This window comes from Agelaius phoeniceus, chromosome 8 (assembly GCF_051311805.1).
Source record: "Agelaius phoeniceus isolate bAgePho1 chromosome 8, bAgePho1.hap1, whole genome shotgun sequence".
In the NCBI taxonomy this organism is placed as follows: Eukaryota; Metazoa; Chordata; class Aves; order Passeriformes; family Icteridae; genus Agelaius; species Agelaius phoeniceus.
Window position 1 is genome coordinate 33,969,142 of NC_135272.1, and position 26,745 is coordinate 33,995,886.

At 45.6% G+C, this 26,745-nt stretch overlaps 1 protein-coding gene across 1 annotated transcript; it reads right to left on the bottom strand.

The window, feature by feature from the left end:
- Positions 1 to 2,196: 2,196 nt before the first annotated feature.
- C8B (complement C8 beta chain) lies at positions 2,197 to 26,013 on the bottom strand. Its single transcript, XM_054638547.2, has 12 exons — positions 21,084 to 26,013; positions 19,612 to 19,747; positions 18,434 to 18,575; positions 17,634 to 17,775; positions 15,487 to 15,619; positions 14,664 to 14,861; positions 13,094 to 13,334; positions 11,499 to 11,627; positions 10,637 to 10,800; positions 8,031 to 8,184; positions 6,078 to 6,146; positions 2,197 to 4,756 (listed from the first exon to the last, which is right to left on the bottom strand). Exons 1-12 carry the CDS (start codon positions 21,146 to 21,148, stop codon positions 4,605 to 4,607), a joined length of 1,725 nt encoding a protein of 574 aa, XP_054494522.2. The 5' UTR covers positions 21,149 to 26,013; the 3' UTR covers positions 2,197 to 4,604.
- Positions 26,014 to 26,745: the final 732 nt, after the last annotated feature.

Below are 26,745 nucleotides of genomic sequence, written 5' to 3' on the forward strand. Positions count from 1 at the left end.
GTTATGTGGAAATATGACACAGGGCTCTTACACCAAGGACCAGTTTGGATCACAAACAATTCTTACCTTTACATTGACTTCTTAGGACTCAGGAAAATGCCTGCAAGTAAATGAGTACAAAGTCACCTCAGTCAGAAAACCAAGTATGCTTCTTTTTTGACCAGAGGGGAGAAATTAATGAACAGAAAGATCTGATGCCTTGGAGGCTGGGAAAAGATGGGGCCTGCAGGAAAACAACCTGCATCCTCAGCTTTTAGAGCTGTTTCTAAAAGGGTAAATCACAGAAGAACCAAAAAAAAAAAAAATCCAAGCGATTAAAGAAACTGCATGCAAAATCCCACCATGAAACATATAAACAAAAGCAGAAAAGCCATTTTTTACCTGCAGTTGTTCATTCTCATCACTCACCTCCCAGCCTAAGGCACTGAGACACAAACCCAAGGGCTTCCTCCAAACACCAAAGGCAGGTGGGGAGTGCCCCTCTCCTCCCCCTGCACCCCAGGGCTCAAACATCCACATGCTGAAACCCAGGAGCAGCGAAGCTGAAGTCAGAAGAAAGGAAGAAGCTGCCTGTAAGGTCTAGGGGAAAAAAAAAAAAGAAAAGATTATGAGCAATTACACATTTACAATGGCAGTGGAAGAAGCTAATATATCTCATGCTGAAGTGGGCAGCAGGAGAGTTGTGCAAGATGAGATAAGCAGCAAAAATGTATGTTTCTTAGTTAAACTAAAAGCTTGGAGGGTACAATAAAACACTGCGGTTCCACCCGGGTTTTAATGAATGGATTTTCCCCTCTTGCACACTGACATACATTTGATACAGTTATTTATCCTATATATTTCTGGAGGCATATTTCCCAGGAGACCTTGTTTATCTGGCTCATAAGCACATGATGGATGTGTGGCGCTTTGGATAAATGGTATCACAATCAGATATTTTTATGGATATAGGCAAACTGGGTTATTAACAAAGGAAGAGCAGAGAGGAACCAGCACGCAGAAGAAAATAGGGAATGATTGATGACAATACACCTGAGGTTGCAAGGTGTAGGCTCCAGATAACCAGCTAACAGAAGAGGAGATAAGGGCAGTGCTTGAGACAGAGCTGTTTCCTACCTCAGGGTCAATGTCACATCAGCTGCCCCAACTCCTGCGTCCCTCTGAGCCTGGCAGTTCAGAGCAGGCAACAATTCCCTGGCAGGAGCAGCTCAAAAAATTGTTGCCTTCCCCTTTTATAAAGTGGGATGCACAGGCAGATACAAAACTCTTAATCCCACCAGAAAAACCTGAAACAAAAGAAATTCCATGTTCTGGTGAGTTTGGGGAGGGACTGGCGGTGGTGGTGCTGCCTTACCGTGTCCACTACAGTGGGACCTGTGGTGCTAAAATAAGTAAAAATACTGGTTTATAATGGTAATAATTACTGTAGTCAACTCTAGCTTTTTGATTTACAGAAAGAGGAAGAATTAAAATGGGATATAAAAGGAAGATAAACCTGCAGGCATGATTTGAGCTGAAATCTGGCAGCTGTGTTGGGTGCTCACTGGGGTAAAACCAGGAGTTTGAAATCTGGGGACTGCTGATACCTCTGCATGGCCTTTCTGGGTAGCTCCCAACAAAACAGCTCCACGTGGGAGAGAACCTGGGCAGGACCAGCTACATCCATCCATGAAAGTGGGAGGAACAGCAGCATGATAGAGCAATTTGGCAATGCTGAGTTTGCAAAGCCCCAGGCGCAGCCTGGACGAGGTTCCAGCCTCACAGGTGAAGTGTCTGTGTGATGTGACACCACAGGCAGCACATGAATCCAGGCTGGAAAGCACTCCAGCTCCCCACTGCTGATGGAGATGTTGGAGTGGCGAGATTCCAGCTGGTTTTGTGCAGGGAAAGCTGGATGAGGCCGTCACAACTCACCTGAAATACCCTCCTGGGAGTTCCCAGAGCCAGGGTATCCCAGCAGCAATGTCTTCAAGCAGGGAGGTGCAAATAAATAACAGCCTCTCCATGCTTATGCTCTTCTTCTCCTCATGAAAACTTGTGAAAACACAACATGGGATGCAGGGGAGCCCACTGAGAGGAGAATCTTAACCAGAGGAATGGGCAGGAGCAGCAGAAGCAGTGCTGAACACGTGCTCTCACATCAGGGTTATTAACCTGAACTTACACAGGGAGGGAGAATTAGGAACACCAGTAAAAGACGGTACCAAAATTTAATGCCAACCAAAATGAAACAATAAAAGCTTCAGCATAGTATTTTTTATTGCCCTCCAGGTTATAATAAATCATTAGTTAGGTGAATCAAAGCACAAAATCACAAGGACAAGATAAAGTTATGTCCTTTATGAGAGGTTTCTAAGCCTACAGCCTGAATATTCAGCCACTGCTGAACTCATACTTCAGTCAGGCTGTCCTGATGATCTTGATGATTGTCAAACCTCTCTTCTCTTCCTCAAAAAAAACCCCAAAAACAAACAAGCCACAAACTCAGGTGCTGTCACCACTTCAAAAAAATCTGTGTTTTTCTGGTTTGGGAACAACATTCCCAAGTCAGGTTGCTGCACTTGGCTGTCCTTGCCACAGCAGTGGAGAGAGGCACCACTGCTGTGTGTTTAACCAGCTTGATGATCAGGAAAGGTGGTTAAATTTACAAAAGCCACTTGACTCATCTGAGAAATGTCTTTAATCAGATTACACTGGTGATTCTCCAGAAGGGCAGGCAATGACACTGCAGTTTGTGTCCTCAGAGGTGAACCATGCTCAGGGTCCTCCCCTCCAGAGCTTCTACTGCCAAAAACCTGCCAAAAACCTGGAGGAATACCCTCCTTCACACAAGCACTGACCTCTTTGACCATGACCCAAAATAGAATCTCTTGGCAAATTTCCACCACACAAAAGATACTGCAGCTACACAGTGGAAAAGGGAAATGTTTTGGGTTGGCAGCTAAATGATGAAGGCCATAATGAGCACGGAGCCCTCTTGTTTTACATATGCAATGTGCTCTGCCTTTCTTACAGCTGTCACAGGAGCCCTGTGGATAAGTGTGGAGGCGGCATGAGGGCTACAACTAAATGCATGTTCCATTGTTCAGGTGTCAGGGAGCCTGAGCTGCTCTCACAGGAATTGCATTCAGGCAACGTCAGTCTGAAAGGAGAGGAAGGGATGATGCCAGCCCACCAGCACCAGCTCTGCTAAAAACCCCTCAGAAGAAGGGTTTGACCTTGCAGATGTGTTAGAAGACTCACAGCACTCATGAGCAACTTTGCACTGGTGGAATTGCCTTCTGGAGCAAAGCTGTGGCTGGTTATTTCACAGCAAGCCCAACCAAATGCCTTTGCAAAAATCATTTACCACCAGCAAAGCTTCAGGGGACAAGTCCCTGGAAGGATGCAGGCTCAGGAAATGGTGCACAGTGCTGTAAAGCTCCTCTTGTTAGACCTGCACTGTGATGCACAGCCCCAGGGATGGTAACAAAAGGCAAACCAGTTTGTCTCTTTTCACAGTGAACCCTCTCTGAGTGAGATGTCCCACCCTGGGCAGACCCAGCTGTAGGGGGATAGAACATAAATAAATAAAGGTAGTATAGAAAGTAATTGTACCCCCTAAAGAGTTGCAGCTGGGTTAATTATTAAAGATTAGGAGCAGGCCTGACTTTAACAGGCTGCAGTGTAGCCAATAAGAAGAGTGTTATAAAAGAGTGGATTGGTTGGGTGGGGGGAACTGGAATCAGTTGGCTGCTATGAGAAGAAGGAAGAGGCAGTGCCTAGAGGAGCTGCCCACAGGAAATATCAAGGAGGTATGGAACTCTGGCAACGTGGAGCCCTTGCAATGTAATGGCAATAGAGCTCTTGCACTATAATGACAGCACCCAGCAGTAGCTGGAATACTGGATTTCATGGCACCAGACTTGTTAACCACAGCTTGTCTGAGGCAAACACAGGTACTAAGGGCAGGGGAGCTCAGGGGATGTGCAGGCAGCTTTTTCAAAATGTTCCATTTGTCCCAGAGCAGCTGTGGCTGCCTTGGATCCCTGGAAGTGTCCAGGGCCAGGCTGGACAGGGCTTGGAGCAGCCTGGGACAGTGGAAGGTGTCCCTGCCCATGGCAGGGGTGGGAACAGTACAAGGAATTGTGAGAGCAGGGTAGTGAGGCACAGTGGCTCTAAATGTCACGTTAGATACTGCTGTGCTCATTGAGATTTAGGCTTTAATGTGCTGGGTTTTGCTCCACACGACACAGGAGCTGTGCATCAGTGCACAGCCTGCTGCACGTGAGATCAAAGTGTCTCCTCTTGTCTCAGAGGAGCCTTCACCAACAAGCCAGTACAATTTGAAATCATGCAGCTACCAAGTACAGACAGAGATAAAGCTTGTCTCATTTAGCCCACTGCAACAAACACAGGGAAAAGGCAAAATATTGAGGTCAGTAAGGACATTCAATCCCACAGAACAATGCACACCCAGAGGTGTGGTTCCTAACACCCTCCCAGCTCCCAGTGTCTTGTGAAATTTCTGATTTGGGTGAGACCCATGGGCAGAGCAAGGCTGGCTCAGCCAGTGAGGTGATGCCTTCCCAAGCAGGCTGGCCATCAGTTCTGTGTGATTCCTTCTAGCAAGGAGCAGTCTCAGAGTCTGGCCCTGAGCAGGAGGAGCCACCATTCTGTGGGGCAGGGTTGTTGCACTGTCTGCTTCTCGTCCTCTGAGCTCCTGAACACGGGGACCAGCTGGCCCAGCACCCCCAGCCTCCACTGACAGCAGCATCTGGAAAAGAAACAGCAACAAAGCTGGAGAGGAGCAGCAGAAACAAGCAGCTCTTTCCACGGGAAGAGCTGTCAGCTCCCATGGATTGTATTTGAATTTGACTCTGCCCCTGTCCACATCACTAACAATACACCAGAGTCGTTAACAATGAGGGATTGTTTCAGAGGTGTTAATTCTCTGTTCAGCATTTCTGGTGTTTGTTCTAACTACACTTCAGATAGACATGAAAGGTGGGGGAAAATAGGCAATTAGCTTTATATTTGCTTGAAGGATGTTTCTCTCTTTGTCTTAGACCGAGCCTAGATAGGAAACAGACCAACTAAACTGGGCTCAGCCACATTTCAAGGTGGTAGGGGCAGTGTTAGCACTTCACTGAACAACAGCTTGACTATTCAGCTTTCCCTCCATTGCTTTTCCTATTACACTGATTCTTCTGGACCCTGACCATGTGAGTGACATAAATTCAAAATACTGAGAATCACGGAGGCAACACATAAAAGGAGAAAAGGGGAGCGAGAAATGAAGATACAGTGTTGACAAATGGATGGATGTGAGCTTGGGGAGGCTTGGATGTGACTGTGAGTGTGAAAAACAGACTGAAGCAAGGTGTCAGGGACTCCACCATTCAAGGCTCCATGGACTGCCTTAGAAACACCCAAAAATTGACTCCCTTGTTCAAAGAAATCTTGGCTTAAAGTGCATTTCAGCCTGGCTCAGTTTGGACACAGCCATGCAGAATGAGTACTGGGTAAGGCTGTAAACAAAGCCAGTGATAAATGCAGTGCATCAAATTGTGGGTTGGTGCCAGAGCTCTGGGTGCCTGGGATCTGGTGTTATTTAGCATAACTTAATGAGCTGGAGGAAGTAAACAAAATTATTAAATTCATAGATGATCCTAAACTAGAAGGAGTTAAGAACATCAGTCAGGAGGCAGCGGAGACATAAAGTGACCAAGAAGCATTAATAAATGCTTCAAAACAGAATAATAAGATTTTAAGATTAAAATGCATGGTAGCATATCTGGTGGAGAACAGTTTGCAACATGCTGGCTTTATCAAAGGGAAAAGCTTAGGAAACAGAGCTGTTTCCTAAGGAGGAGACCTGAGGCCTTCCAGGGATTGTAAATCAGGCAGGAATTCCTATTTTGATCCAATTGTAAGGCACATACATGCAAAAATAAACCCACCCCCTCAAGAGGGCACAGAAATTCAGAAGCGGGCAGGGGAAGTACATCTGTCCCCTTTGCAGGGGCCCAGCTGGGTGCACTGGGCTGGCAGCAGTCCCCTGGCCACCCTGGCACAGCTGGGGTTGTTCCTCTCACCTCTGCTCGAGCCAATCTCACAGGCGGTGCCCCTGGTGCCCAGGGGACACAGGCACTCACACTCTGCTCCTGGAAGCAAGCACAGCACAGAATTACACAGAGAGAGCCACGTTTCCCAGCAGGCACCCACTTCTCCCCAGCACTTCATCTTCTGGGAGCGAGGGACAGTGGGGGAAATGGCATCATTTTTCTCCAGTGCTGAAGGGATCAATACCAATAACCAGGGGAGCTGTGACTGCCCTGCACCCCTCTCACCTCCCCAGGCATTTGTTCCTGCCCTGCAGCTCAGCCTCAGCCTCACTGCTGCAATTCCACGAGCCAGGGGACCACAGAGTCCTCCTGCTCTTCTGCAAAAGAGGCCACAGAACCCTGGAATGGTTTGGGTTGGGAGGGACCCTGAGGCTCATCCCATCCCACCCCTGCCATGGCAGGGACACCTTCCACTGTCCCAGGCTGCTCCATGACCTGCCCAGCCTGGCCTTGGGCACTGCCAGGGATCCAGGGGCAGCCACAGCTGCTCTGGGGACCCTGTGCCATTCCCTCACAGCCAGGAATTCCTTCACAACATCTCATCTGATCCTGCCTTCCCTGTGGCCTCCTCTGGACTCACTCCAGCAGCTCCTTTTAGTATTTGGGTTTTCAGACCTGGACACAGCACTGCAGGTGGAGAAAGCTCCTGATAAAGAACAAACTGCAGCATCAAAAATGAGCAACCAGGACAGGAATATCCTAACTTGGCTTTGTGGCAGAGGAAAAACCCAATATCCCTGCTCTGGCTGCCCGGGGATGTGCATCCCATGTCAGGAACCTGGAGAAGAGTTCCCACTTAGGAAAATATATGGCCATTTAAAACCTTTGCTGAGGAGCTCCTAAATTAAATACTAACCTGGACTCAGCTCCTATAAAGTTATTTAAACAAAGGTCACCACGAGACAAATGCTTGAAGTGCTACAATCAGCTGCTGGTACCTGAAGTGATCATTTCTGCATTAGATACAATTTGATGATAACAATTCTCATCAGGACTTTTGCAGATGCAGATTGGAATTAGGCACTTGACAAAATGGTCCCTTTGTTAGAAGCTCTCATCACATCATATATCTCTTGTTTAGGCAGAGCAGTTTTCATTCAATTTATTTTTCCCCTTCATTTTTTAAATCACAGCCTGCTCACAGAGGAGGACAGCTTCTATCAGAAACAGGGGGAGGTGGTGATCACTGTGCTTGTGGTGCTTATATGGGGCTTTTCATCTTCAAAACCCTTTTACAAACACTAATTAATGCTGAGAGAGTAGTCACTTCTCCAGGAGGATGGAAGCAATCTTAAAATCAAAAGGAGGAGACTTAAAGATGTCAAGGATTTTTTTTTAAATGCATAACTGCAAAGTAACAAATTCTTCTTTAAACTGATACAAAAAAATGGTCTCTCCCATGACGAGGACGCATCCCTTGACTTTACTGTCTTTACTTACCAGGAATCTACAAACACAGCAACTTAAAAAACACAGAGCAATTCCCTGATAAAGAAATGATGGGAAAAACTAAAGAGCAACTTGCTTGCCACAAGCTCCCCACAAATCCCCAGCTAATTTCCTTATCGCTCTCTACAACCCCCTGAAAGGTGGCTGTGCTCAGGAGGGGTTGGTCTCTCTCCAGGCAGCACTGACAGAACCAGAGGACACAGCCTCAAGCTGTGCCAAGGGAAATAAAGGCTGGAATAAATTCTGAGATTCTTTATCTTATTAAAGATAAAGTTTCTGGAATGGCTGCCTGGGGAGGTGGTGGAGTCCCCATCCCTGGGTGTGTTTAACAAAGCCTGGATGTGGCACTGGGGGCCAGGGTTGAGTTGAGGTGCTGGGGCTGGGTTGGATTTGGTGATCTTGAAGGTCTCTTCCAACCCAGTGATTCTGTGAATTCAGTCAAGAGGGCAGGAAAGAGGAGCAGCCCCCCAGTACCTCTCAGGAAGGGGATGCCATTCCCAAGGCAGGGAGCACAGCGGCAGGAGCTGCTCTCCAGCTGGAACTCATCCAGAGCCCGGCGCAGATTCTCCTTTATTTTCATGGAATCAGCCAAGTCAGAGGGAGTCACCAGCTCATACAGTGGCTCTGCCTAAAGGCAGGGGAGAAACTGCATTAATTCCCAGTTAATTCCCATCAACATCCCAAGGTGGCACAGCTGGAGGGGGAAATGGAAGCTGTGTGGCACAGACTCCAGGTTTCCCATTGCTGTTTGCTAAAACCTTGTGAACAACCAGGCCACAATGTCAGGAATACTCCCAGGGATGCTCCCCTTGGTTTCCAACACCAGAGGAGTAACAAAATTTTCTGTGTAACAAAATACAGCAGCCAACCAGTTGGATAAGAAACAGGCTCAGCTGCACGGGAGTTTAATTAAATCCTTTCTCATCCATTTTTCTGTTACAGACATTTTTAGATCAGATTTGCCCAAACTTACATTTTCTGAGTGAGCTCTTACTCTGATTTTAAAAACATCCCCTAAAAACCGTCCACAAAAATCTCCCCCAGCACAGCCAGAGGCACCAGTGACAGGGATTCACACCAGCACTTCCACCTTCACCACTCCTGCATTTCAAGGCAGGTTTTTATCCTTATGGAGCCCAGATAAGGGTTTCATTGCCTTCCAGAAGGGAGAGGATTTGATCTCCAACTGCAGGTGGGGTCAGGGAGAGAAGAAAAGAATTTGCAGAGTGTAGTGAATGCACAGGACCAAGGAGACTTTGGCTCACTCGTTTATTTTCCTCCTGAGAACAAGGGAAAGTTCAAGTGGGGTGTCAACGCTGCCAGTCAGCCATTGCTGCCTGTGGGATGATAATTCCATGTGCCATCAGAGGATCATCCCAAATTCCCATCCTCCCTGCAGGGATGCTGCCATGCAGCCCACGCACAGGAAGCACCCAAGATCACCCTCCTGCCAACACAGGCTCACACTACAAGAACTAAAGAATGTTCCAATAATATAAAAAAAAAAATCCTCATTTCCTGCTGCTGCACATCCACTCTTCATCAATTATCTGTGATCCATACTTTGCTTTTTGAATTCAGACCATACAAATGAGGAAATACACTAAGAGTGACCTGCCAAGTCCCTCCAGCAGATGATTTATGAACTGATTTGCTTTAGTTTTCCCTAACTAAGCATTCTTGGCCTGACATTTAGTCACACTCCACTGGTACTTTTGATCTTCCAGCCCCACAGGGATATTGGTATGGAAATGAAGATACCAAATCCAAATTACATCTGCCTGAGGTTTTTCACTGGGCAGCCTGGTCAGCGATGCCAGGCAAGACAAAGAACACCTCAGTTCCTCATGGGAGGTTTTTCTGAGAGGGGGATTTCGTGCACAGGGCTGCATTTCTCTTGTCTCCTGCCCTGAGACCTCCCAGGGCATTTCTGGAAGGTCAACCCACAGCACCCTGGGGGCTGCAGCAAGTGCCAGATGGGCACTGGCTGTATTTCCAAATTACGGCTTTTTGCTTGCTTCACCTTTTTAGAATTCTTCTTTCTTGAGAAACAAACCCCTTTTACAAATGTAAATATTTTTGCCTAAAATTAAAATTTACCTAAAATTAAATTTTAAATTTAGATTTTACTTAAAATTAAATTTTGCCTAAAATTAAATTTTAAATTTTTAAGGAAAAACAACTATAAATCAACTTCTACCTCTACCAGTCCAAACTCCTGTTTAAAAGGATGCTCTCTTGCACCTTTGTACTATTCACTCATTTTGACATTACAGATGATGAGGCAGAATTGCTGCACACTTCTGCTTGCTTTTTTGCATTTCTAAAACTCTCCAGGGATCAAAAATCCTCGACTCTTCCAAGCCTAACTCCTGTTTTTAAGGTTCAGCTAAGCTGCACAATGAAAATGCACCTCAAAGAATGGTCACTGGTGCTCACAGAAATTGATAAACATCAAGGAAAATAGAAGTCCTTATAAAATATATGCATTTCTGAATGCTCACTTAGAGAAGCTGCACAATAAGGTCTGTTGTCACTGACATATTTTATGAAAATCCTTTTGCTAGGATTTTTCTTTTGAGAAGCTGAGAGGCCTCAGAAAGGAAATGTAAACAATAACTACGTGATGACTGTGGAATAGGGTCTGGAGATGGTTTACCAACAGGTGCACCTTTGATTGGTTTCATGTGGATTGTTTTTACTTCATGACCAATCATGGTCCAGCTGTGTCGGACTCTGTTCGGTCACAAGATTTTATTGTTCTTTCCTTTCCGGCCTTCTGAGATCTCCTTTCTTTTTCTTTAGTATAGTTTTAGTATAGCATTTTTAATATAATATGATATGATATATGATATAATGATATGATACAATATAATATCATATAATAATCAACCTTCTTAAACATGGAGTCAAGATTCTCATCTCTTTCCTCATCCTGGGGACCCACAAACACCACCATAGTCTGTTATTCCTGTTGTTTTGGGGTTTTTTTTCTTTTTTTTTCTCTAAATCCTGGTTATTTAAACACAGAGTTCTCCAAGGAGCTCAGCTGGGGCTGGAGGAAGGGGAGGGTGCAGTACCTTCAGCTTTATGATCTCAGGGTTGTACTGCACAGCATCTCCCCACTGCTGCATGAGCTGGGCCGTGGGCAGGTCCTTGTGGGCCAGGGTGGTGATTTCTTCACTCGCTCCTCCACGGACCAGCACCTGGAAATCCTCCACAAACTTCTTGCTGGCAGTGCTGTCTGCAAAAATGCACTCAGGGAAGAGCCCACCCTGTGCCCTTGTGGGCTGCAGTCATCACTGACACCAAAATCGCTCCCAGGCGGGACCCGTCCCACCCAGAGGGCAAAGGAAAAAGGCCACAGGTGCTGCTCACCTGGTTCCCTGCACAGTGTGTCCTGTGTCCCTCCTGCTCCCCTGCAGGAATTCTCCATCCTGCTCCCTGCATCCCTCCCCTGAATTCCCTCCCCGTGGTTTGAAGCTCACAGGTCCTTCCACAGCCCCATGCTCCTCAATATTCCCTGTTCTCCCCCATGGGTTTCCAGGTGCACCTTCCTCCTGTGCACACCCCCGGCTCCCCACGTCCCCAGAGGCTCCCACAGCACCATCACCTCCCTGTTTTCCCCATCAGGATGCAAAGAGAGGCGTGCTGGGTTGCCCTGCTGAGAGCTGGGGGTTGATATTTGACACAGAGCTGGCCAGGTGGGTGATGGTTGATCATCCTTGGGATGCTGAGCAGATATTCACTCTCTACACAGAAAATCTTGGAAAAACCCCAAGCTCTGAGGTATTTCCCCCTCTGTTAAGCCTGGCTGGGGTTAGCCCCCAGACTCAAAAGTGGCTGTGAGGGAGTGGGGGAATAGTTCAGGCAGGCAAGATGACAAAACCCTTCCTTTCACTATGACAAAGAGATGAAATGGCAGAAATGTTTCATGCTTACCTCCAATCTCTTTCAAAAGGGCATTACAGCCAGCTAAATCTATTCCAAGCCCCGCAGAGAATTTACCAAAATTCACAGCAATGTTAAAGCCCCTCTGTGCACATTTCTGGACATCACTCAGAGAATAACCTTAAATACACAAAAATTGTAAAGTTTTAATACAATTGTTTCATGTTTTATGTCCACCTACAGAGAAAATGAGATTTATAAGTATTTTTGCTTTAGGAAAAGAAAAGAAAGATATGAAGAAGGTTATTTTTAGAGGGTTTTTTTGATACTTAACAGAACTATATGAAATGAAATATCTACATTTTACAGAACTCAGAAGCCAAGTGGAAATGAGAGGTAAATGCTGGAAGAGGAGGATTTTAGTCACCAACCCAGCTGGGCCCACGGCACCAGCTGAGAAATTGGGAAACTCTGTTAGAATGTGAATACCTGAAATGTGAATCTAAATTCTGTCCCTCTCTTTGACTGCAAGGTAAGGAACTTCCCACACAGCAGAAGAACAAACAAGCAGAGTATTACACAAAGCAGAGCCCAGTAAATGCCTCTACAAACAGACAGCAGAGGCAGTTCCTCACTCCCCTGCCAATGAATAAATAATTGAGAGTGCAGCTATTGATTAATGTCACACTGCTCACTCTGTCCTACACAACAATCATCATTTCTCACAACAAAGGGAGCCAGAGCCAAAGAGCAGGAGCAATGTCAGGCCCAAGAGTCACCCAGCAAATTATTTACTGTTTCCAACATGCTGGAAAAGCTCTCGAGGCTAAAGGTGTTCCAGGACTGCCATTTGAAAGGCAGTGGAAAAAGATCTTGGGTGAAGCTTTTCAAAGCTAACAGAACTGTTAAGATCCATGATTCTCATTCATCTCAACATCTTGTCAGCCTCTAAAATGCTGTTGTCTAAAATGCTTGCCACAGGGCTTTGTGAACTAAATCCAGCCCATGACGCTGAGCATGCTTTGAAAACCTCTTTATTCACTGCCTCTACTCCCACATTTCCTGCAGGGTTTCTTTGAGATGCTGTTGATGCTTCTCCCATCACCTCCCTCTCCCTCTCAGACCTGAGCCATCCCTGTGTGCCTGCACAGAGGTTTTCCCACCCAAAATCCAGCCACAAAGTGTAGGAATGTGCCCCCCTGTTGATGGAGTGACAAAATTATCCTTTGTCCCCTCAAAAAGGAAAGAAGCCCAGAAGTTTCTCTCCTCAATGAGGTGAAAAAGGCATCTCATAGGACCTGGGGGACTTCACCTCAAACTTAAGGATAGCTAATTGGACAGGAGCCAAAAGTCCCACCTGGGCAATTTACCAAAAAAAAAGAAGAGAACAAAGAAATTGCTCTTGTGAGGTGTTTGACCAAGAGCAAGAACCTCTTGCACCTGGCTGTTTTTCTCTGTAAAGAGTTTATTATTTTGCCTTTTATTAAACCTTTTTGCTTCCAACAGAAGCCATCCTGCTGATTTTATGCCTCCAAAGGCAGCTGAGCTACCTTGGGTGAGAAATGAACCTCCAAGAGCTGATGAGACCTGGCTCCAGGAGGCTCCCATTCCTCCAAAGCTCCTTCCCCACCATCAGCTGCACGTACCTGCCTTGCGGAGCTCGTGGCTGTTCATGACCAAGGTGTACTCATAGATGCCTCCAAGAGTGGCCTCCTGGATGAAGTGTGTCCCAAAGTCCCTGAGGAGCTCCCGGTACTCCCCGTAGCTGTACTCCACCGGGAGCTGCCGCAGCCGCCGCAGGAACTCGTGGTGCAGCATCAGGGCCCGGGGCTTCAGCTTGTAAACACCAACAGCCAGCTCACAACGGGCGTGGAGGAACTTGCTGGACTGCAGGAAGGGCAGGAGAACCCAGGAGGAGTGAGGGATGGCATTCTCAGGACAACGGGAGTTTGTTATTTGCAGTTAAACCATCTGCGCCGGTCGGGATTTATTGATTTCACCGTTTCCAACTGGAAATCCTATAACTGGAAATCTGCTATTTTCCATCTCCTAAAAAATCTCCTGTTTTTTGCAAAAGCAAAACTTTTAGTAGTAAAAGTTGCTGAGAGTCAGGCCACGATGGGGCACAGGAAAAGGCAGGGCCCAGGTTCTGCTGTGGCACATCCAGAATGCAAGGACACCTCAGCATCCTGCAGGCCTGCTTTACCCCTAATGAAACTTCATCTCTCACAAGCTTCCTCCTGAAAAATTCTGACATCTGAAATCATTATTTGTATGGGAAATGGTCACTCTCTGGCTGAGCCAGATTCGTATTTCACAGACTTATCAAAACTGAAAGGAAAGAAAACTCAAACACTCTCTCTCTCACACACACATACTTATATGGCTCTTTGTAGATATGTAAACATGGATAATTTTTTTCTCTCCCCTTTCTGGCATCAAAATCTGGAACAGAAAATGTCTTCCATTATGTTCAAAGGATTTAGTGTTCAGTTGTCTGGGCCAGCAGGACAAGCACATCAAGGAGGGATCAGTATAGAATACTGCAGCTTAAATAATAAATTCAGAACTTAATATTTGGTTTCTTTATGGGTATCTGTTGCAGATGCTTCTCATCAACCTCTGATCTTGTTGTGAGGAATTCCACTTTGCAGGAAGCAAATGCAAGGAATACTTTGCCATTCCTGAGTACACTTTATACTGAAAGGAGACAGAGATTGGGGATAGTATTACACCACTGATATGAGCTACCTTTGTTTATGGCAATAACAGATGAAAAAAAAACCAAAACCAAATGATGGCAGTCGTAGGAGTTACAGATTCAAGTTGAACAGGCTTTTCAGTTTCAATATTTCACTACAAGCATTCAAAGGTGGATGCCCAGCAGGGCAGTGGACAGACCACACTGAGAATCAGAGAATTTCCACAGCTGGAAGGGATCCTCAAGCATCACTGAGTCCTCTCAACAAAGTTGTGGCTGATTTCAAAGGCCAAGCAGCCCAGATCCTGGCTGAGAGCTGAATGGAAAAGCTCCTGGATGCTGCAGACACAAAGGAAGGCATCGTGGGGGTAGTCAAGCCTTGAACAAATGGCAGAATCCAGTTGGGGAAAGGATTTGATTTATCCCAGTGCTGGCTGCTGACCTGAGGAGGAGCCTCAAACCAACACACACACACACACACACACTTAGAGGGAATTAAATGGAGCAGTGCTTACAGTTGAAGAAAATCTTTTCATCCTCTGCATGAACTTCTCGAACCTCATGTCATTTGAGCTGTAACCAAGTTCAAACAGTTTTGGTATTTTTATACCGAAGCTGAAGCTTGACTGTTTAGCTTTTTCCTTCAGGACACTGCTTTCATAATTTGAGTAGGAGTCATATTCAGTCATTGTAAATTCATATTTGCCTTTGGTCTAAACAGAAAGGAAAAACAACACGTCTCATTTCCTGCACAGTGATTGTACACCTGAAGCGTGGGGAAGGAATGCAGACACAAATATGGTTGTGAATTAATGCTTGCACTTTGAAGATGAAAAGCCTTGTATAATTGCAAAGCACTATTATTATTAACACAGGTACTTCAAGAATACTTGATTTACAGCAGCAGGAAAGCTCCTATCTCCTCCATACTGCAAGGTCCTCAGGCTTTCACTTAATATGTCAATCTTGTGCAAAGAAGGTGAAATCTTAAACACAGACATCAATTTAAGAACAAATTCTAAAAAGAAAAGGTTTTCAAGTGGGCAGCACTCAAAAACATCATGCCATCAGAAGCACTAAGGTCAAATATATGATATTTGAAATACAGCTTTGATACATGACAGGAACAAGTTTTCACACAAAGCCCATGGTGTGTTCAACATTGTGGAGTGTGTGGGGTATGAGGATGTTCTAGAACAGGGTAAAAATCAGCCTGATCCTATTGGATGTCAAGAATTTTGTGATTTTTTTACAAAGTGATCCAGCAATTAGCTTTGGGCACTAAATCCACTGGAATGTGTGTGTGTGAGTTTATCTGCAGGCACGTCTGGCACGCACCTCTGGTGTGTAGCTCTCCACGTTGTAGGGCTTCCTGAACCTGGTGTCTGTGATGTACTGGGGAGAGCATCCCCCAGCATAGTACCTGTGGTCAAGGACCAACCCCTCCAAGTTGTTTGTGAAGATATTCAACCTGTAGGTGAAGCAGAACAGCAATCTTTTATGGCACCATCAATTCAGAGCTAAACACCGAATGTCTTGGCTGAGAGAGACAAAAGATAGTTTTATTTGGCCACAGGCTCTTTGTTTCACACTTCTTTATTCTGAAATCCCAAAAGAAAGCTTGGCCTCTTTCACTGCCCAACCAACCCAGGCTGCAGAAGGACCTGACTAATGAGAAAGCAAAAGACAGAGCTGAATTTTGACACCTGATGAATATAAATGGCAATTTTCATCCCCCAGCTGTGAATGACACCAGTGTTACTGCCACCAGCACTGGCAGTAAAAACCCTGTGGCCTTTGCTGGAACTCTCCAGGAAGAGCAGAACAAACTGCTCCCCACCAGGCTGCTCACTCTGACTATCCCCAAATATCCACAGCACCCTTCAGAACCTTCAAAGACAGGTTTGCCCATCCAAGCCATCAGCCCAGACTGATCTGTAATTCCCATGTCTTCATTCTGGTTTATCAGCCAAAATCTTTGCCAGGTTGGCTCAGGGGCAACCAGAGGTCAGCAGATCACAGTAAAAATTGTTGGGGAACAAGAAAAGAGGGACTCAAGCCACAGCTCAAGTAATCCCTGAAAGCACAGGGAGTTTTCCTTTGATTTCAGTGGATGATGGACAGAAACCTTAACCTGTCTGCTCTAAGGAAGGATGCAGCACTGCAGTTTGTGGAGATGAGGAGATTAAACCCCATCACTTGCTTTTCCCATTGCTGCTGGTGGGGTGAAACTTCATCAAAAAACCCCACAAAAAAACTATCAGTGCTCCAGGACTCTGTTGGATCTGCCTCTCCTGATTTTGGGGAGAAAGGCTTGCATGATAATGACACTGAAGCTGTAAAAAAATTAACTCTAATTTTAGAACAATCTGGAAAAAAAGGGAAGTCCACTAAAAGCAAATTACTGAGCAATTGTAGCTTCAAAGAGATGAGAAGCATGTTCCTATAATTGTCCAACATTATTTTTAATTTTGATTAAACTCAGAAGTACAAAGCATTAGTAATGACATGTGCAGAAACCATATCTCCAGAGAATAATGAGAATTTTTTTTCTTGCAATATGATTTTCCTTTTTCTTTTTTTTAATGTAAAAAGCAATTTTTTCCCTGCAGAGTAAGAAAAAAACCCCCCTCTTTTCACACAGTCTGATCTTACAGAAAGTTGTCACAATCTTAGCCTGCAAAAGCTGAATCAATTCAGACTTAGATTTTAATCCCCACAGAGCTGCTAATAGGCAGGTTTACTCTACCACCCTCATACAAAGCACAAAACTTCCACCACCTCTCAATGTCATGGAAGAAATCAAAAGAATTTGAACACCTTTTCCCCTCCCCACCAAACCCATACAGGGTGTAAGAATACAAACCCAAGGATTAATGGAACTGTTTGGGTTAGGAGGGACCTTTAAAGGTCATTTAGTCCCACCCCCTGCCATGGGCAGGGACACCCTACACTATCCCAGGCTGCTCCAAGCCCTGTCCAGCCTGGCCTTGGACACTCCCAGGGATCCAGGGGCAGCCACAGCTTCTCTGGGCACCTGTGCCAGGGCCTGCCCACCCTCACAGGAGGGAATTTATTCCCAATATCCCATCTAACCCTGTCCTCTGGCAATGGAAGCCGTTCCCCCTTGTCCTGTCGCTCCAGGCCCTTGTAAATCCCCTCCCTCCATCTTTGTTCCCTCCTTCAGGTGAAAAGCTGCAAGGGCTCACCCCAGAGCCTTCTCTTCTCCAGGCTGAACAAGCCCAATTCCCTCAGCCTTTCCTCTTAGCAGAGCTGCTCCATCCCTCTGACCAACTTGGTGACCTCCTCTGGACCTGCTCCAACAGCTCAGTGTCCCCCAGGCTTTGGATCAGGTTCCTGGATCCCAGCTCACTCCTGGGCACAGCAACTGCTCCAGCTTTCCTCTGCTCAGTGTTTGTCTGAAGTCACATTAGATCATGCTCAGCCTTAAGTAAGAGAGCATCTCACCAAAGTCACAGCCTTACCCTTTTGCCAGGTTCTCTATTCCCCAGTACTCTTCCATCTTCTGGTCACATTTCCTGAACACTTTTTTGCAGTTTTTCTCATCTGACTGGTCCCCACAGTCGTCATCCCCATTGCAGAGCAGCCTCCGTGCAATGCATCTCCCTAGGATGGAAGGGGAAAGTTACCCATGGAACAATCTGTGTTCACACTCCCTGACACTGAGTCTAGGAGCAAAACAAACAATTCCTGGAATGAATGGTTCAAATCTAGCTGGAAAAAAAAAATAATTCTTCTCTATCTGCATGGATCCCCAAAGTCCATCTGCTCAGTCACTCAAAAGCGTCATAATCTTAAAATTCCTTGCTCATGTTAGGAAAAACCCCCAATAATTAAAAGCATAAAAAGTACAGAATGTTTTTGGTAATTTTTGTTTCTTTGAAAGAACAAAGATGCTGTTTCAGCAGGCCTTGTATATGGTATTATTTTTTGTCTCTCTCCCCATGTCCAAAATTACTGAATGTTCTCAGTCTCACCAAAACACTGGAAGATGCAGAGCAGAGGCTTTTCCTTTGCCCCATTCAGTGCTGAGCTCCTGTTGCTGTCCCTTGTGCTACAGATTTTGCTGACATAACCAGGTTACAATTTCCTGTTTGGAGGTTCTAAAGATGGCCAATAGACTCACTGACACAAACACAAGCACAGAAGGAGGCAGGTCAGCTCCTGGCATCCCTCTGGCCCAGTAAACTCCAGTGGAAGCACAAAGTTCAGCACAGTGGCTTCAGGAATGACACCTGGGCAGCACCAGCTCCCAAATCCTTACCTGTAACTGCACACACGAAGCCATCACAGCGAGCTCTGCTCCTGCAAGGGCTGTTGGTGACACACGGCTCAGCCTCCCTGTCGGAGCCATCACAGGGATCTCCACCAAACTGAGAGGGCTGTTCCAGGCGGGCAAACCTGTACTGTGATGAAATAAAAAATATTAACTCAAGTGCACAGAAATGGTGAATTTTACGCTTCTCTGGTTGAAAAACAAACTTTGTGTCGCCGGGATCTGATCTAAGCGCGCTCTGTCATATTAAAAGAGAAAAGTGTCAGCACACAAGTGTGAAGCTGGTAATTTGCCTCGTTTCAAAGGTTTCTGATCTGCGACAGTTTTAATTTTACTGAAGAAGGGTTGAGGATTGGGAGGGATGAAGGAAAGTTTGCCTTTCTTTGACAGTTTGTTTAAATGAGCCTGACAGTGCAGTGCGGGACTTTGCAAGAGTAAGGAAGGATCCAGTTCCATCTCCTCTCTTTCAATTAGCGCTGGTAACGACATCCCTTGTTATTTTCTGTCAGTGTATTTACTTGCCCCTCTGTATCATTAGGGATTTTTTTCCGCCCACAACACTGCTGTGAAGCAGTCAATTACTCCATCCAATATGTTGTCCCTCCTTTTTTCCCCAGCTTCTGAGATTAACTCCTTGATATGAAGCTTCGCTCTCCCCCCAGCTCCCATCACTGGTTATTTCTGCTTAAGCCTGGGAACAGCTTCTCCAACTTGTTAGCAGAGGTCTCTCTAGCAACGGGGATTTTGCTCTTCACGCTGTTGGGATCATTACTTTCATTTGATGGGGCTTCTCGGGTGGAAAATGCTGCCTGGCAGACAAGAAAAAAGCATCTTAATCCTGAGAGGCACCGAGCGTCTCCAGGTCCCACAGGGGACCATTAGTGGCTAAGGTGCCTTGCACTGACGATGGAAAGACAGGACTGTGTTGGAAAGTCCCTGCAAAGCCTGGCCTTACACCTGAGACACCCTGCAAAGCACTGGAATCACTGGGGGTGGTGACATGAAGAGCTAAAAGCCACCTGAAAGCAAAGCCCGTGGTCTCACCCGTACAGGGCTTTCCTCATCAGCCCCCCTCAGTTTGCCCAACCCTGCAGACAAAAGGGACATGGCTCAAAGGAGGCCCCACCTCCTGGTTTCTCAGCGGTCCCCAGAGCACAGACACTCACCCTTTTCTTCTGGCAGGGGTCACACTTGCTCCAGGAGGACCAGGAGGAGAGGATGCAGTCGCGGGGCTGTGGTGGGACACTGGCGGAGCGGGCGTGCCTGGCCCTGGCCACACTGGGGCTCAGGGACTCCTGGCCACTGTGTCCAACAATACAAGAGCTTCAGGATGTGAAACTGTGAGCTGTGAGGGCCTGGCCCCTCAGCCTACGCCTGTGTGAAACCACACACCAAGGAGAACTAACACTCATCACGCTTTGTATGCAACCTCTGGATTTCAGTCCTCATCCTGATGGCATTCATTCCACTGGCACGGATTCTGTAAAAACCTGATCCACTCTCCAGTGCCTGCATGGGAAACTAAACCCACAGTCCACCAATCTGGGCTTCACCTCAAGCTGTGCAAGCAGTAAAACCTTCACCACCAGCTGCTGCCCTCACTCCGTGGCCCCAAGGTCACATATCTCCATGATGAACATCAATCTCAAGAAAAGGCCTGGCATGCACTCAGAATTTCTCAAAACCTGGCTTAAGAGTCTCTCTTTGCCCAGCAGCCCATTTTCCCCCAAGCTGGCCAAAGACACTGGTCTTAGATTGTACTCTCAGCTCATGAGTCATTAACACATTAGTCCCTTTCAACCCAGTAATGAACCTGAACCCCAAGTGTGAGCCTTTACTGCTCACCCCAGCCACTCTCACTGTCTCCAAGGTTTCCACAATGCCACAGTTAAAATGCTGCCTCCTCTTTTGGTGGATTCAGGACTTCTGATTAAATCCTTGTCCCAGACAAATGCTCCCTTGTTGCACCTCCTTCAAGTGGGGAGCTTTAGTAAAATGTTGACAATTAGTTTCTTTTCATACCCAGTTTGACAAGGAAACTACCACAGCGATGTTCCCAATTCTTCCACCCTGACAAGGAACAGCATCAGCTGAAGCTTTAAGTATGATTTAGTGCCTGGCATGGGGTTCCCATTATAGCATATTAAAAATCACATTGAATAAAGGAATTACAAAACCTCATCAGCTTGCTGAGGCATGAAATCAAAGCTCAAAGTTCAGAGAACAGTGCAAAAATATAGTTAGATTGGAAAGATTACAAGATGCAGTTCTCTGAAACAGCAAAATCTATTACACCAGCAGAGACAGGAACAGCTCTCAGCCACATTCCCACCACTTCTGCACTTGAAGGAAACAACCCCCCGGGTGCCCAGCCCTCTGTGGGACAGCCAGCATGGAAGGAGGCTGCATGTTCAACGAATTCCACGTTACAGCACGAGCACGGCAATTTGTCAGCTCCAATTCATCACCAGGACTGCTCCTCTGAAGGCAGAAACGCTGCTGCCCTTCGTTGATGTCTTTTGCCGTTCATTAGAGCTGCAGAAATCACTCAGGACAGCCATTACAGCCCCTACAACGCCCAGGCATGTGCTGGCCCTGCTGGTTTCTCCTGCCATCCCCTCCAGAAGCTCTCACTCACCCAAAGCCATAAGCAGTGTGGGTGCCCAGCACGGCGCAGAGCAGCAGCAGCAGCCGGGCGCTCATCGCTCCGAGGTTCTGCTGCAGGTCCCACACCACCAACACCCCCACCCTGCCTGCTGTGGGGGCCTGAACAGGGTTCAAGCACAAAAAAGAACCTGCAGAGCTGCTCTGCCACCCTGTAAACAGCAGATGAGCCAGCAGCTGGCAGGCTCACAAGGTAAACGCTGCAGTGGCTGGTCAGCACACACACGGCTTTCCCGAGGCCAGCAAAGCTCTGCCGAGGAGCAATCTGCACCTTCCTTTGCAATGCTCCTTTCAAGGGATGGGGGAAATGAATATTTCAACAAATGAAACATATTTGAGTCTTGGCAAGAAGGAAGTGATAAGTAAACTCAAGTCGGCTTTCTAGGAAGAGAGTGCAGAATCATTTATTTATGGCTGCTTTTCATGTCTGTCTTCCAGAGGAAGGTCAGACACGAGGCATAAGCACTTATTCTCATGCCTCAGGGAAAGCCTTTTCTCTCAGAGTGCCCTTCCCTGTCTCTCCTGCTGCTGGGGAGGACAAGAGCCCCAGCCCAGGCTGGGCCATGCCACAGAGATTCCCTGCTCCACATCCCCAAAGTCTTGAGGCCATGAAAGCAGGACCTGTCAGGGTGTCAAATGTAATGTCTCGGTGTTTTCTTGCTGCTACACTGAGTCATTCTCTCTCTTAAATGGTCCTGACTGGGCTGAGAACTTACCATGGGCTGGTGGCCATCAGTCAGCTCAGCTGGGCTTTCAAAGGCAGATCAGACAGAACCTGGAAGTTTTTCTTTGGTTGCCTGTTGAGCCTTCACATCCGGCTGCTTCTCCCTCCAGGCACGGATTTTTGATTCCTGAGACACAAGAGTCTTTCCTTTCATTTTCCTATTAGTCTTAGCCTAGAGCATCTTAGAGAGAGCAAGGTTCTCTGAATCTGTGTTTCCCTGCACAAAATGAGGAGTACCATTGTGTTTTCCCACTCTTCTCCCTACTGGACAAGGTCTTTGAGAAGACAGAGGCTGACTCAGTGCAACTCTGGCTTTTAGCAGCACAATCTCTCACCCTGGGACACATCTCTGAGTGCTTTGGTGATACAAAGAGTAAATACATTTTAATTTGCTCAGCATGGCAATGATGGGTGCTATATATAAAGTGATTCAGATTCACTAATAACAAACAAACCCAACAAGCTCAGTGCCATTACCTGGATGAGTACTACACCTTAATGTGTCACAGTTACCTTACAAATGACATTATTCTGCCTGTGGAGCCACATCCCTGCAAAATCAGCAACTGCCTGGGACATCTTTCTGGTTTGGCAGCCTGATGATAACAATTTAACACAGAGGGGCACATTAACTGAATCCTTGTAGGAATCTGCTCCAAGTAAAAAATTGTATTTCAGGCAGCCTTTCTTTAACCCAGAGTTACTGAGCACAGTGATAAACTGCCCTCTAGACATTGAGGACAAACTGGTGGGGGAGATGATTCAGGCTGTGCAAAGCTTTCTGTTTGCCTTTTGTGCCTGATTTTTTTTCTTCCAAATGACTTTGCCCCAGCCTGAACCCAAGATGTGCCTGTGTGATACAGCTTGCTCAACCTCTGGCACAATTGATTCAGTTGTTAATCATTTGTCCATGACAAAAAAGAAAACAAAAAAACCCCCACTTACAGAAAGACCTCTCCATCCATGAGACCTTTGCTGGCTGGGAAATACAGCACACATCCAATATTTCAACATCAGTAAAAGATAAACCAAGATTATAAACACAGAGCACCCTCTAGATATAACTTCAAACCATGACAGTGATCCCAGCATGTGGAATTTTCAAGCTTCCCTCTGCTGCTTGCCTTTGTTTTGCTGCCTCTCACCACACACATCTCAGTGGTGAATAAACACACAGAAGGAGTGGTGAATTACCAGGAGTGAGGCTGGAACAGGAGCAGGGACCCAGGAGACAGAATTTCCTAGAGCTTAACACATTTTCCAGAGAGAACCAAAAAGCACCGTCAGGTTTTACACATAATTTGCAACGTGATTTAATTAGAGGTAGGTCTAACACATGAAATTTATGACAGCAAGCACAGGGCATTTTCTGCTTCCTTGGGTCCATGGGTCAGGGGGAATGTTGCCTCTTCTCCACCACTGTCCTCTTCTCCATTGCTGCTCCTTCTCCACTGGTGACTGCGGCTTTCTGGTGAGCTGGAGTCCCAAACCAATTCTCTAATTTGCTGAATTAGGATTTATCACACTTGAAAATAAAATGCCCACCATGAAAATGGAGCCTGCAAGTGCAACACATCCATTGCAGAGTTCATGTCCCAAGTTCGGGAGCCTTTGCTCCCTCTAATTAATTCCTCTACAGTTTCACCAAACAGAAATGGCAGTTTCCTGTTAAAAGAAAAACTGAAACACATCAGAGCTGAAAGGAAGATCAGACTGGAGCCAGCAAGCAGCTGTTTACAGAATTACCAGTGCACTTTTCAAAAAGTTGCTTTTTCTCCTCTGGGAAAACAGTTTTATTCCCTGCTTCAGAACTCAGAATGTGTTTCCTTCTGTGGAAAAACTCATTCAAAAGTAAAAAGAAGCTTCCCACCAATTTTAATTGTGAAAAAAATAAGGTGGCAAATATATGGTAAAATTTACAACCAAAGAATACTTCCAGATTTTTGCAACAACCCCACTGCATCACCATTTTTGTTACTAACACTGTTATTTTCTGGTGTGAGGCTGGTCTCTGGAAGGCCCAGGACATAAAAAACTCACCTTGCTGAACTTAATTCTCCTCTTCTGGCTTTTGTTCCAATAAAAATAATGTCTCATTGTGACAGAGGCCAAATCTGGCACAGGTTCACCTACTCTGAAAGCTCCAAAGTCCTGTGAAGAGGGTAAGACAAAGAAAACCCCTCCATGTCCCATCCCCTGTCTCCATCTCCTCTCCATCAGACCTGAACACACACACAAACTTGTTTTTAAACTAGAAACAGCATTAAAAAAAAAAAAAAACAAAGGTACTCATCATGTGTGTGTCAAATAAACAGTACAAAATTTACAAAAAATGCAACATCTCACATCATTGTGACTTCTGCTCCTTTCAAATACAGATCACTTCTGACACTGAGAGCTGTTCTTACACCTCTAATAACTGTTAGAGAAGACAAAGATGACACAAAAGGGTTTTTTTTTTTTTTGCAGCTAGTACCTGGCAGTAATTCTTCCTAATCCTTTATTTTCACAAATGTCTGAGGCTGAATGGGCAGAGATTGCTGCCTGTTAACCTGATTTTCCTTTAATCTATTGTGATTTCCTTTCTTTGCTGGTGAGGAGCATTTATAGAAGTGGTGCTACAGGAGCTATGAAACAGGGTTGAAAAGCCAGCAAATAATATCAGATCTTAAAAGACCCTTTAAAAAAAAAAATAAAATTCTGTATCCAAAAGACCCTTGAATGGGCAACATCTGAGGCTATTCTTCTCATTGAGATTTTTTCAGGTGCTGATAAAACATTTTAGGGTGATAGATGAGCCACAGGGCAAACACATCCATTGAGATAAGACTATTTAAAGCTGTAAAAACTAATAGCTGGAGAGCTGTTTCACTAATAGAGCTGATATTTCCTGCCTCCAGTAGGATAATTTCAGAAAGAGACAGGCCATGTTACAGCTACTCAGGAAATCCTATCAGGATATCTCCCCATATTCCTCACTGTCATGAGCTGAAATGTGTAATTCAGTTTCACACAGCAAGTAAAACCAGAAAAAACCCACCAAATCCATTCCTTTATTCCTCCCCATGCCAGTCTTACCTGGGGTATTTAAAAGCAACATAATAAAGGCTTTTAACAGGGCTGATCCTAAAAAGCAAATTGGTGTGAGAAGAATTTGTGGAAGACCTCAGCAAAAGAGAGAAATACTCTTACAAATCATGGCATTTGCAGCAGTAACACCAACCCAGAGGCAGGAGCAGGAGGCTGAGCCCCAGGATGGCACAAAGAGGAGCAGAAGGAGAGGCCAGGAGCTGTGCCTGCACCTCCACCGTGCTCCTTCAGCACCGTGAGCATCCCACGCTGGCCCAGGGAGGGAATTGTAGAGAACAGGTTCAAACCTCTGTGGAAAACTGCCAACAGATATCCCCTTTCATTTCTCTGACATGGTATTCTTCTGACTGGGAACAGCATTTGCCAGGAAAGCAATAAATATGAACCTGACAGGACAAGGAGTTCTTCAGAAAGCAAAGAAAGAAAAAAGGGAACAGTGCATGAAAATATATTTCACAACCTAAAAAACAGCCAGAAAGAGGTTACCTTCTCTGTTGCAGCAACTGTCACTGAGCAGAGATTAAAGCACAGAAAACACAGCCTTTAATCCAGTGAGAGGGAGTGAAAATTGCATATTCCCAGCCTACACAAGCAGCTGCTTTCCCAGAAGCCACTGACAGGGAAAGGAGAGATCTGACAGCGTTCTCACTGCTGTAAAACCACAGGCTGATTCTGCAAACTGCTTGCTAATGAAATTCTCATTACTGCAGGAGATCATGGCCTTAATTAGCATTGGTTAAATTGGGACCATTTCTTGAAGTGGGCATGTCTGAGCTGGGCACTCTCATATAGAATACAGAGACTCTGAGTTACAGCAGTATTAATGTGATTTACAACACAGTAAAAACACATTTTTGCTCCTTCTGAGCACACAGAACAGGTCCTTCCCTCCCTCCCTTGGATTCCTCTTCCTCACCATTGCCAGGTTACATCTCAAACTTGTTCATTCTGAACTTTTAAACTGAGTTTACACAACAGCTGTACAACATGAGCCAATTTTTCTGATTTTTCAACCAACTTCATCGTGAAGGTACCAGAAGAGGATCAACAAGACCAGATTTAGCCTTCATTGTAAAAATGCATTTTAATTTAAATCCACTCTTAGCTGTGGCTTATTTAAGTTGATGTTTTGTAGCTGGCTGAAAACCAGAGATTGCATTCTTCCTTCCAAGGACACCTGGGTACAGTTACCTGCACACAAATCAAAATGCCATTAACACTGGAGTGCTTTCACCACAGCAGAATAACCTTTATTCTCAGGTGGGATCCAAGAATTTCAACAATGTTCACTGACAAAGGCAAGGAATGCTTCACCATGACCTACTGGGCATTTCAAGGAAGGCATGAGACATCAAAAAGTAGAAATACAATAAAATATATGTGCACACATCCACACCTCTCTCTTTCCCTGTACATAAAACATATTTTTCTTACTCTTAAATTTTACTGCATTACTCTCTTGGCAGAGAATGGGAAAATTCCTTCTCAGCTGAGCTTTATTATCAGTTCTGTGCACATTACTGGGAAATTTGGGGGGGGGGGGGTTCTGCTTTCAAAACTGTCATGTTTAAATGCACATCTTTTAATTTCAAATTCCACTTGAATGAAAAAAGTGAGCAAAATTAATTTCAGCTTTTCATGCCACAAAGATAAACCAGCTTTGGGAGCATCACACAGGATGGGCTGTCTCAGGAATGTGGGATTTTACAGGAGGTGATACAAATACCTGCTGGTTTGGGATGCTCATCCTAAAATACCCAAAAAGAAGCCAAAAAAGTGGAGGCAGCAGTTAAAATCAACAAGTTACACATTTGCAAGATAA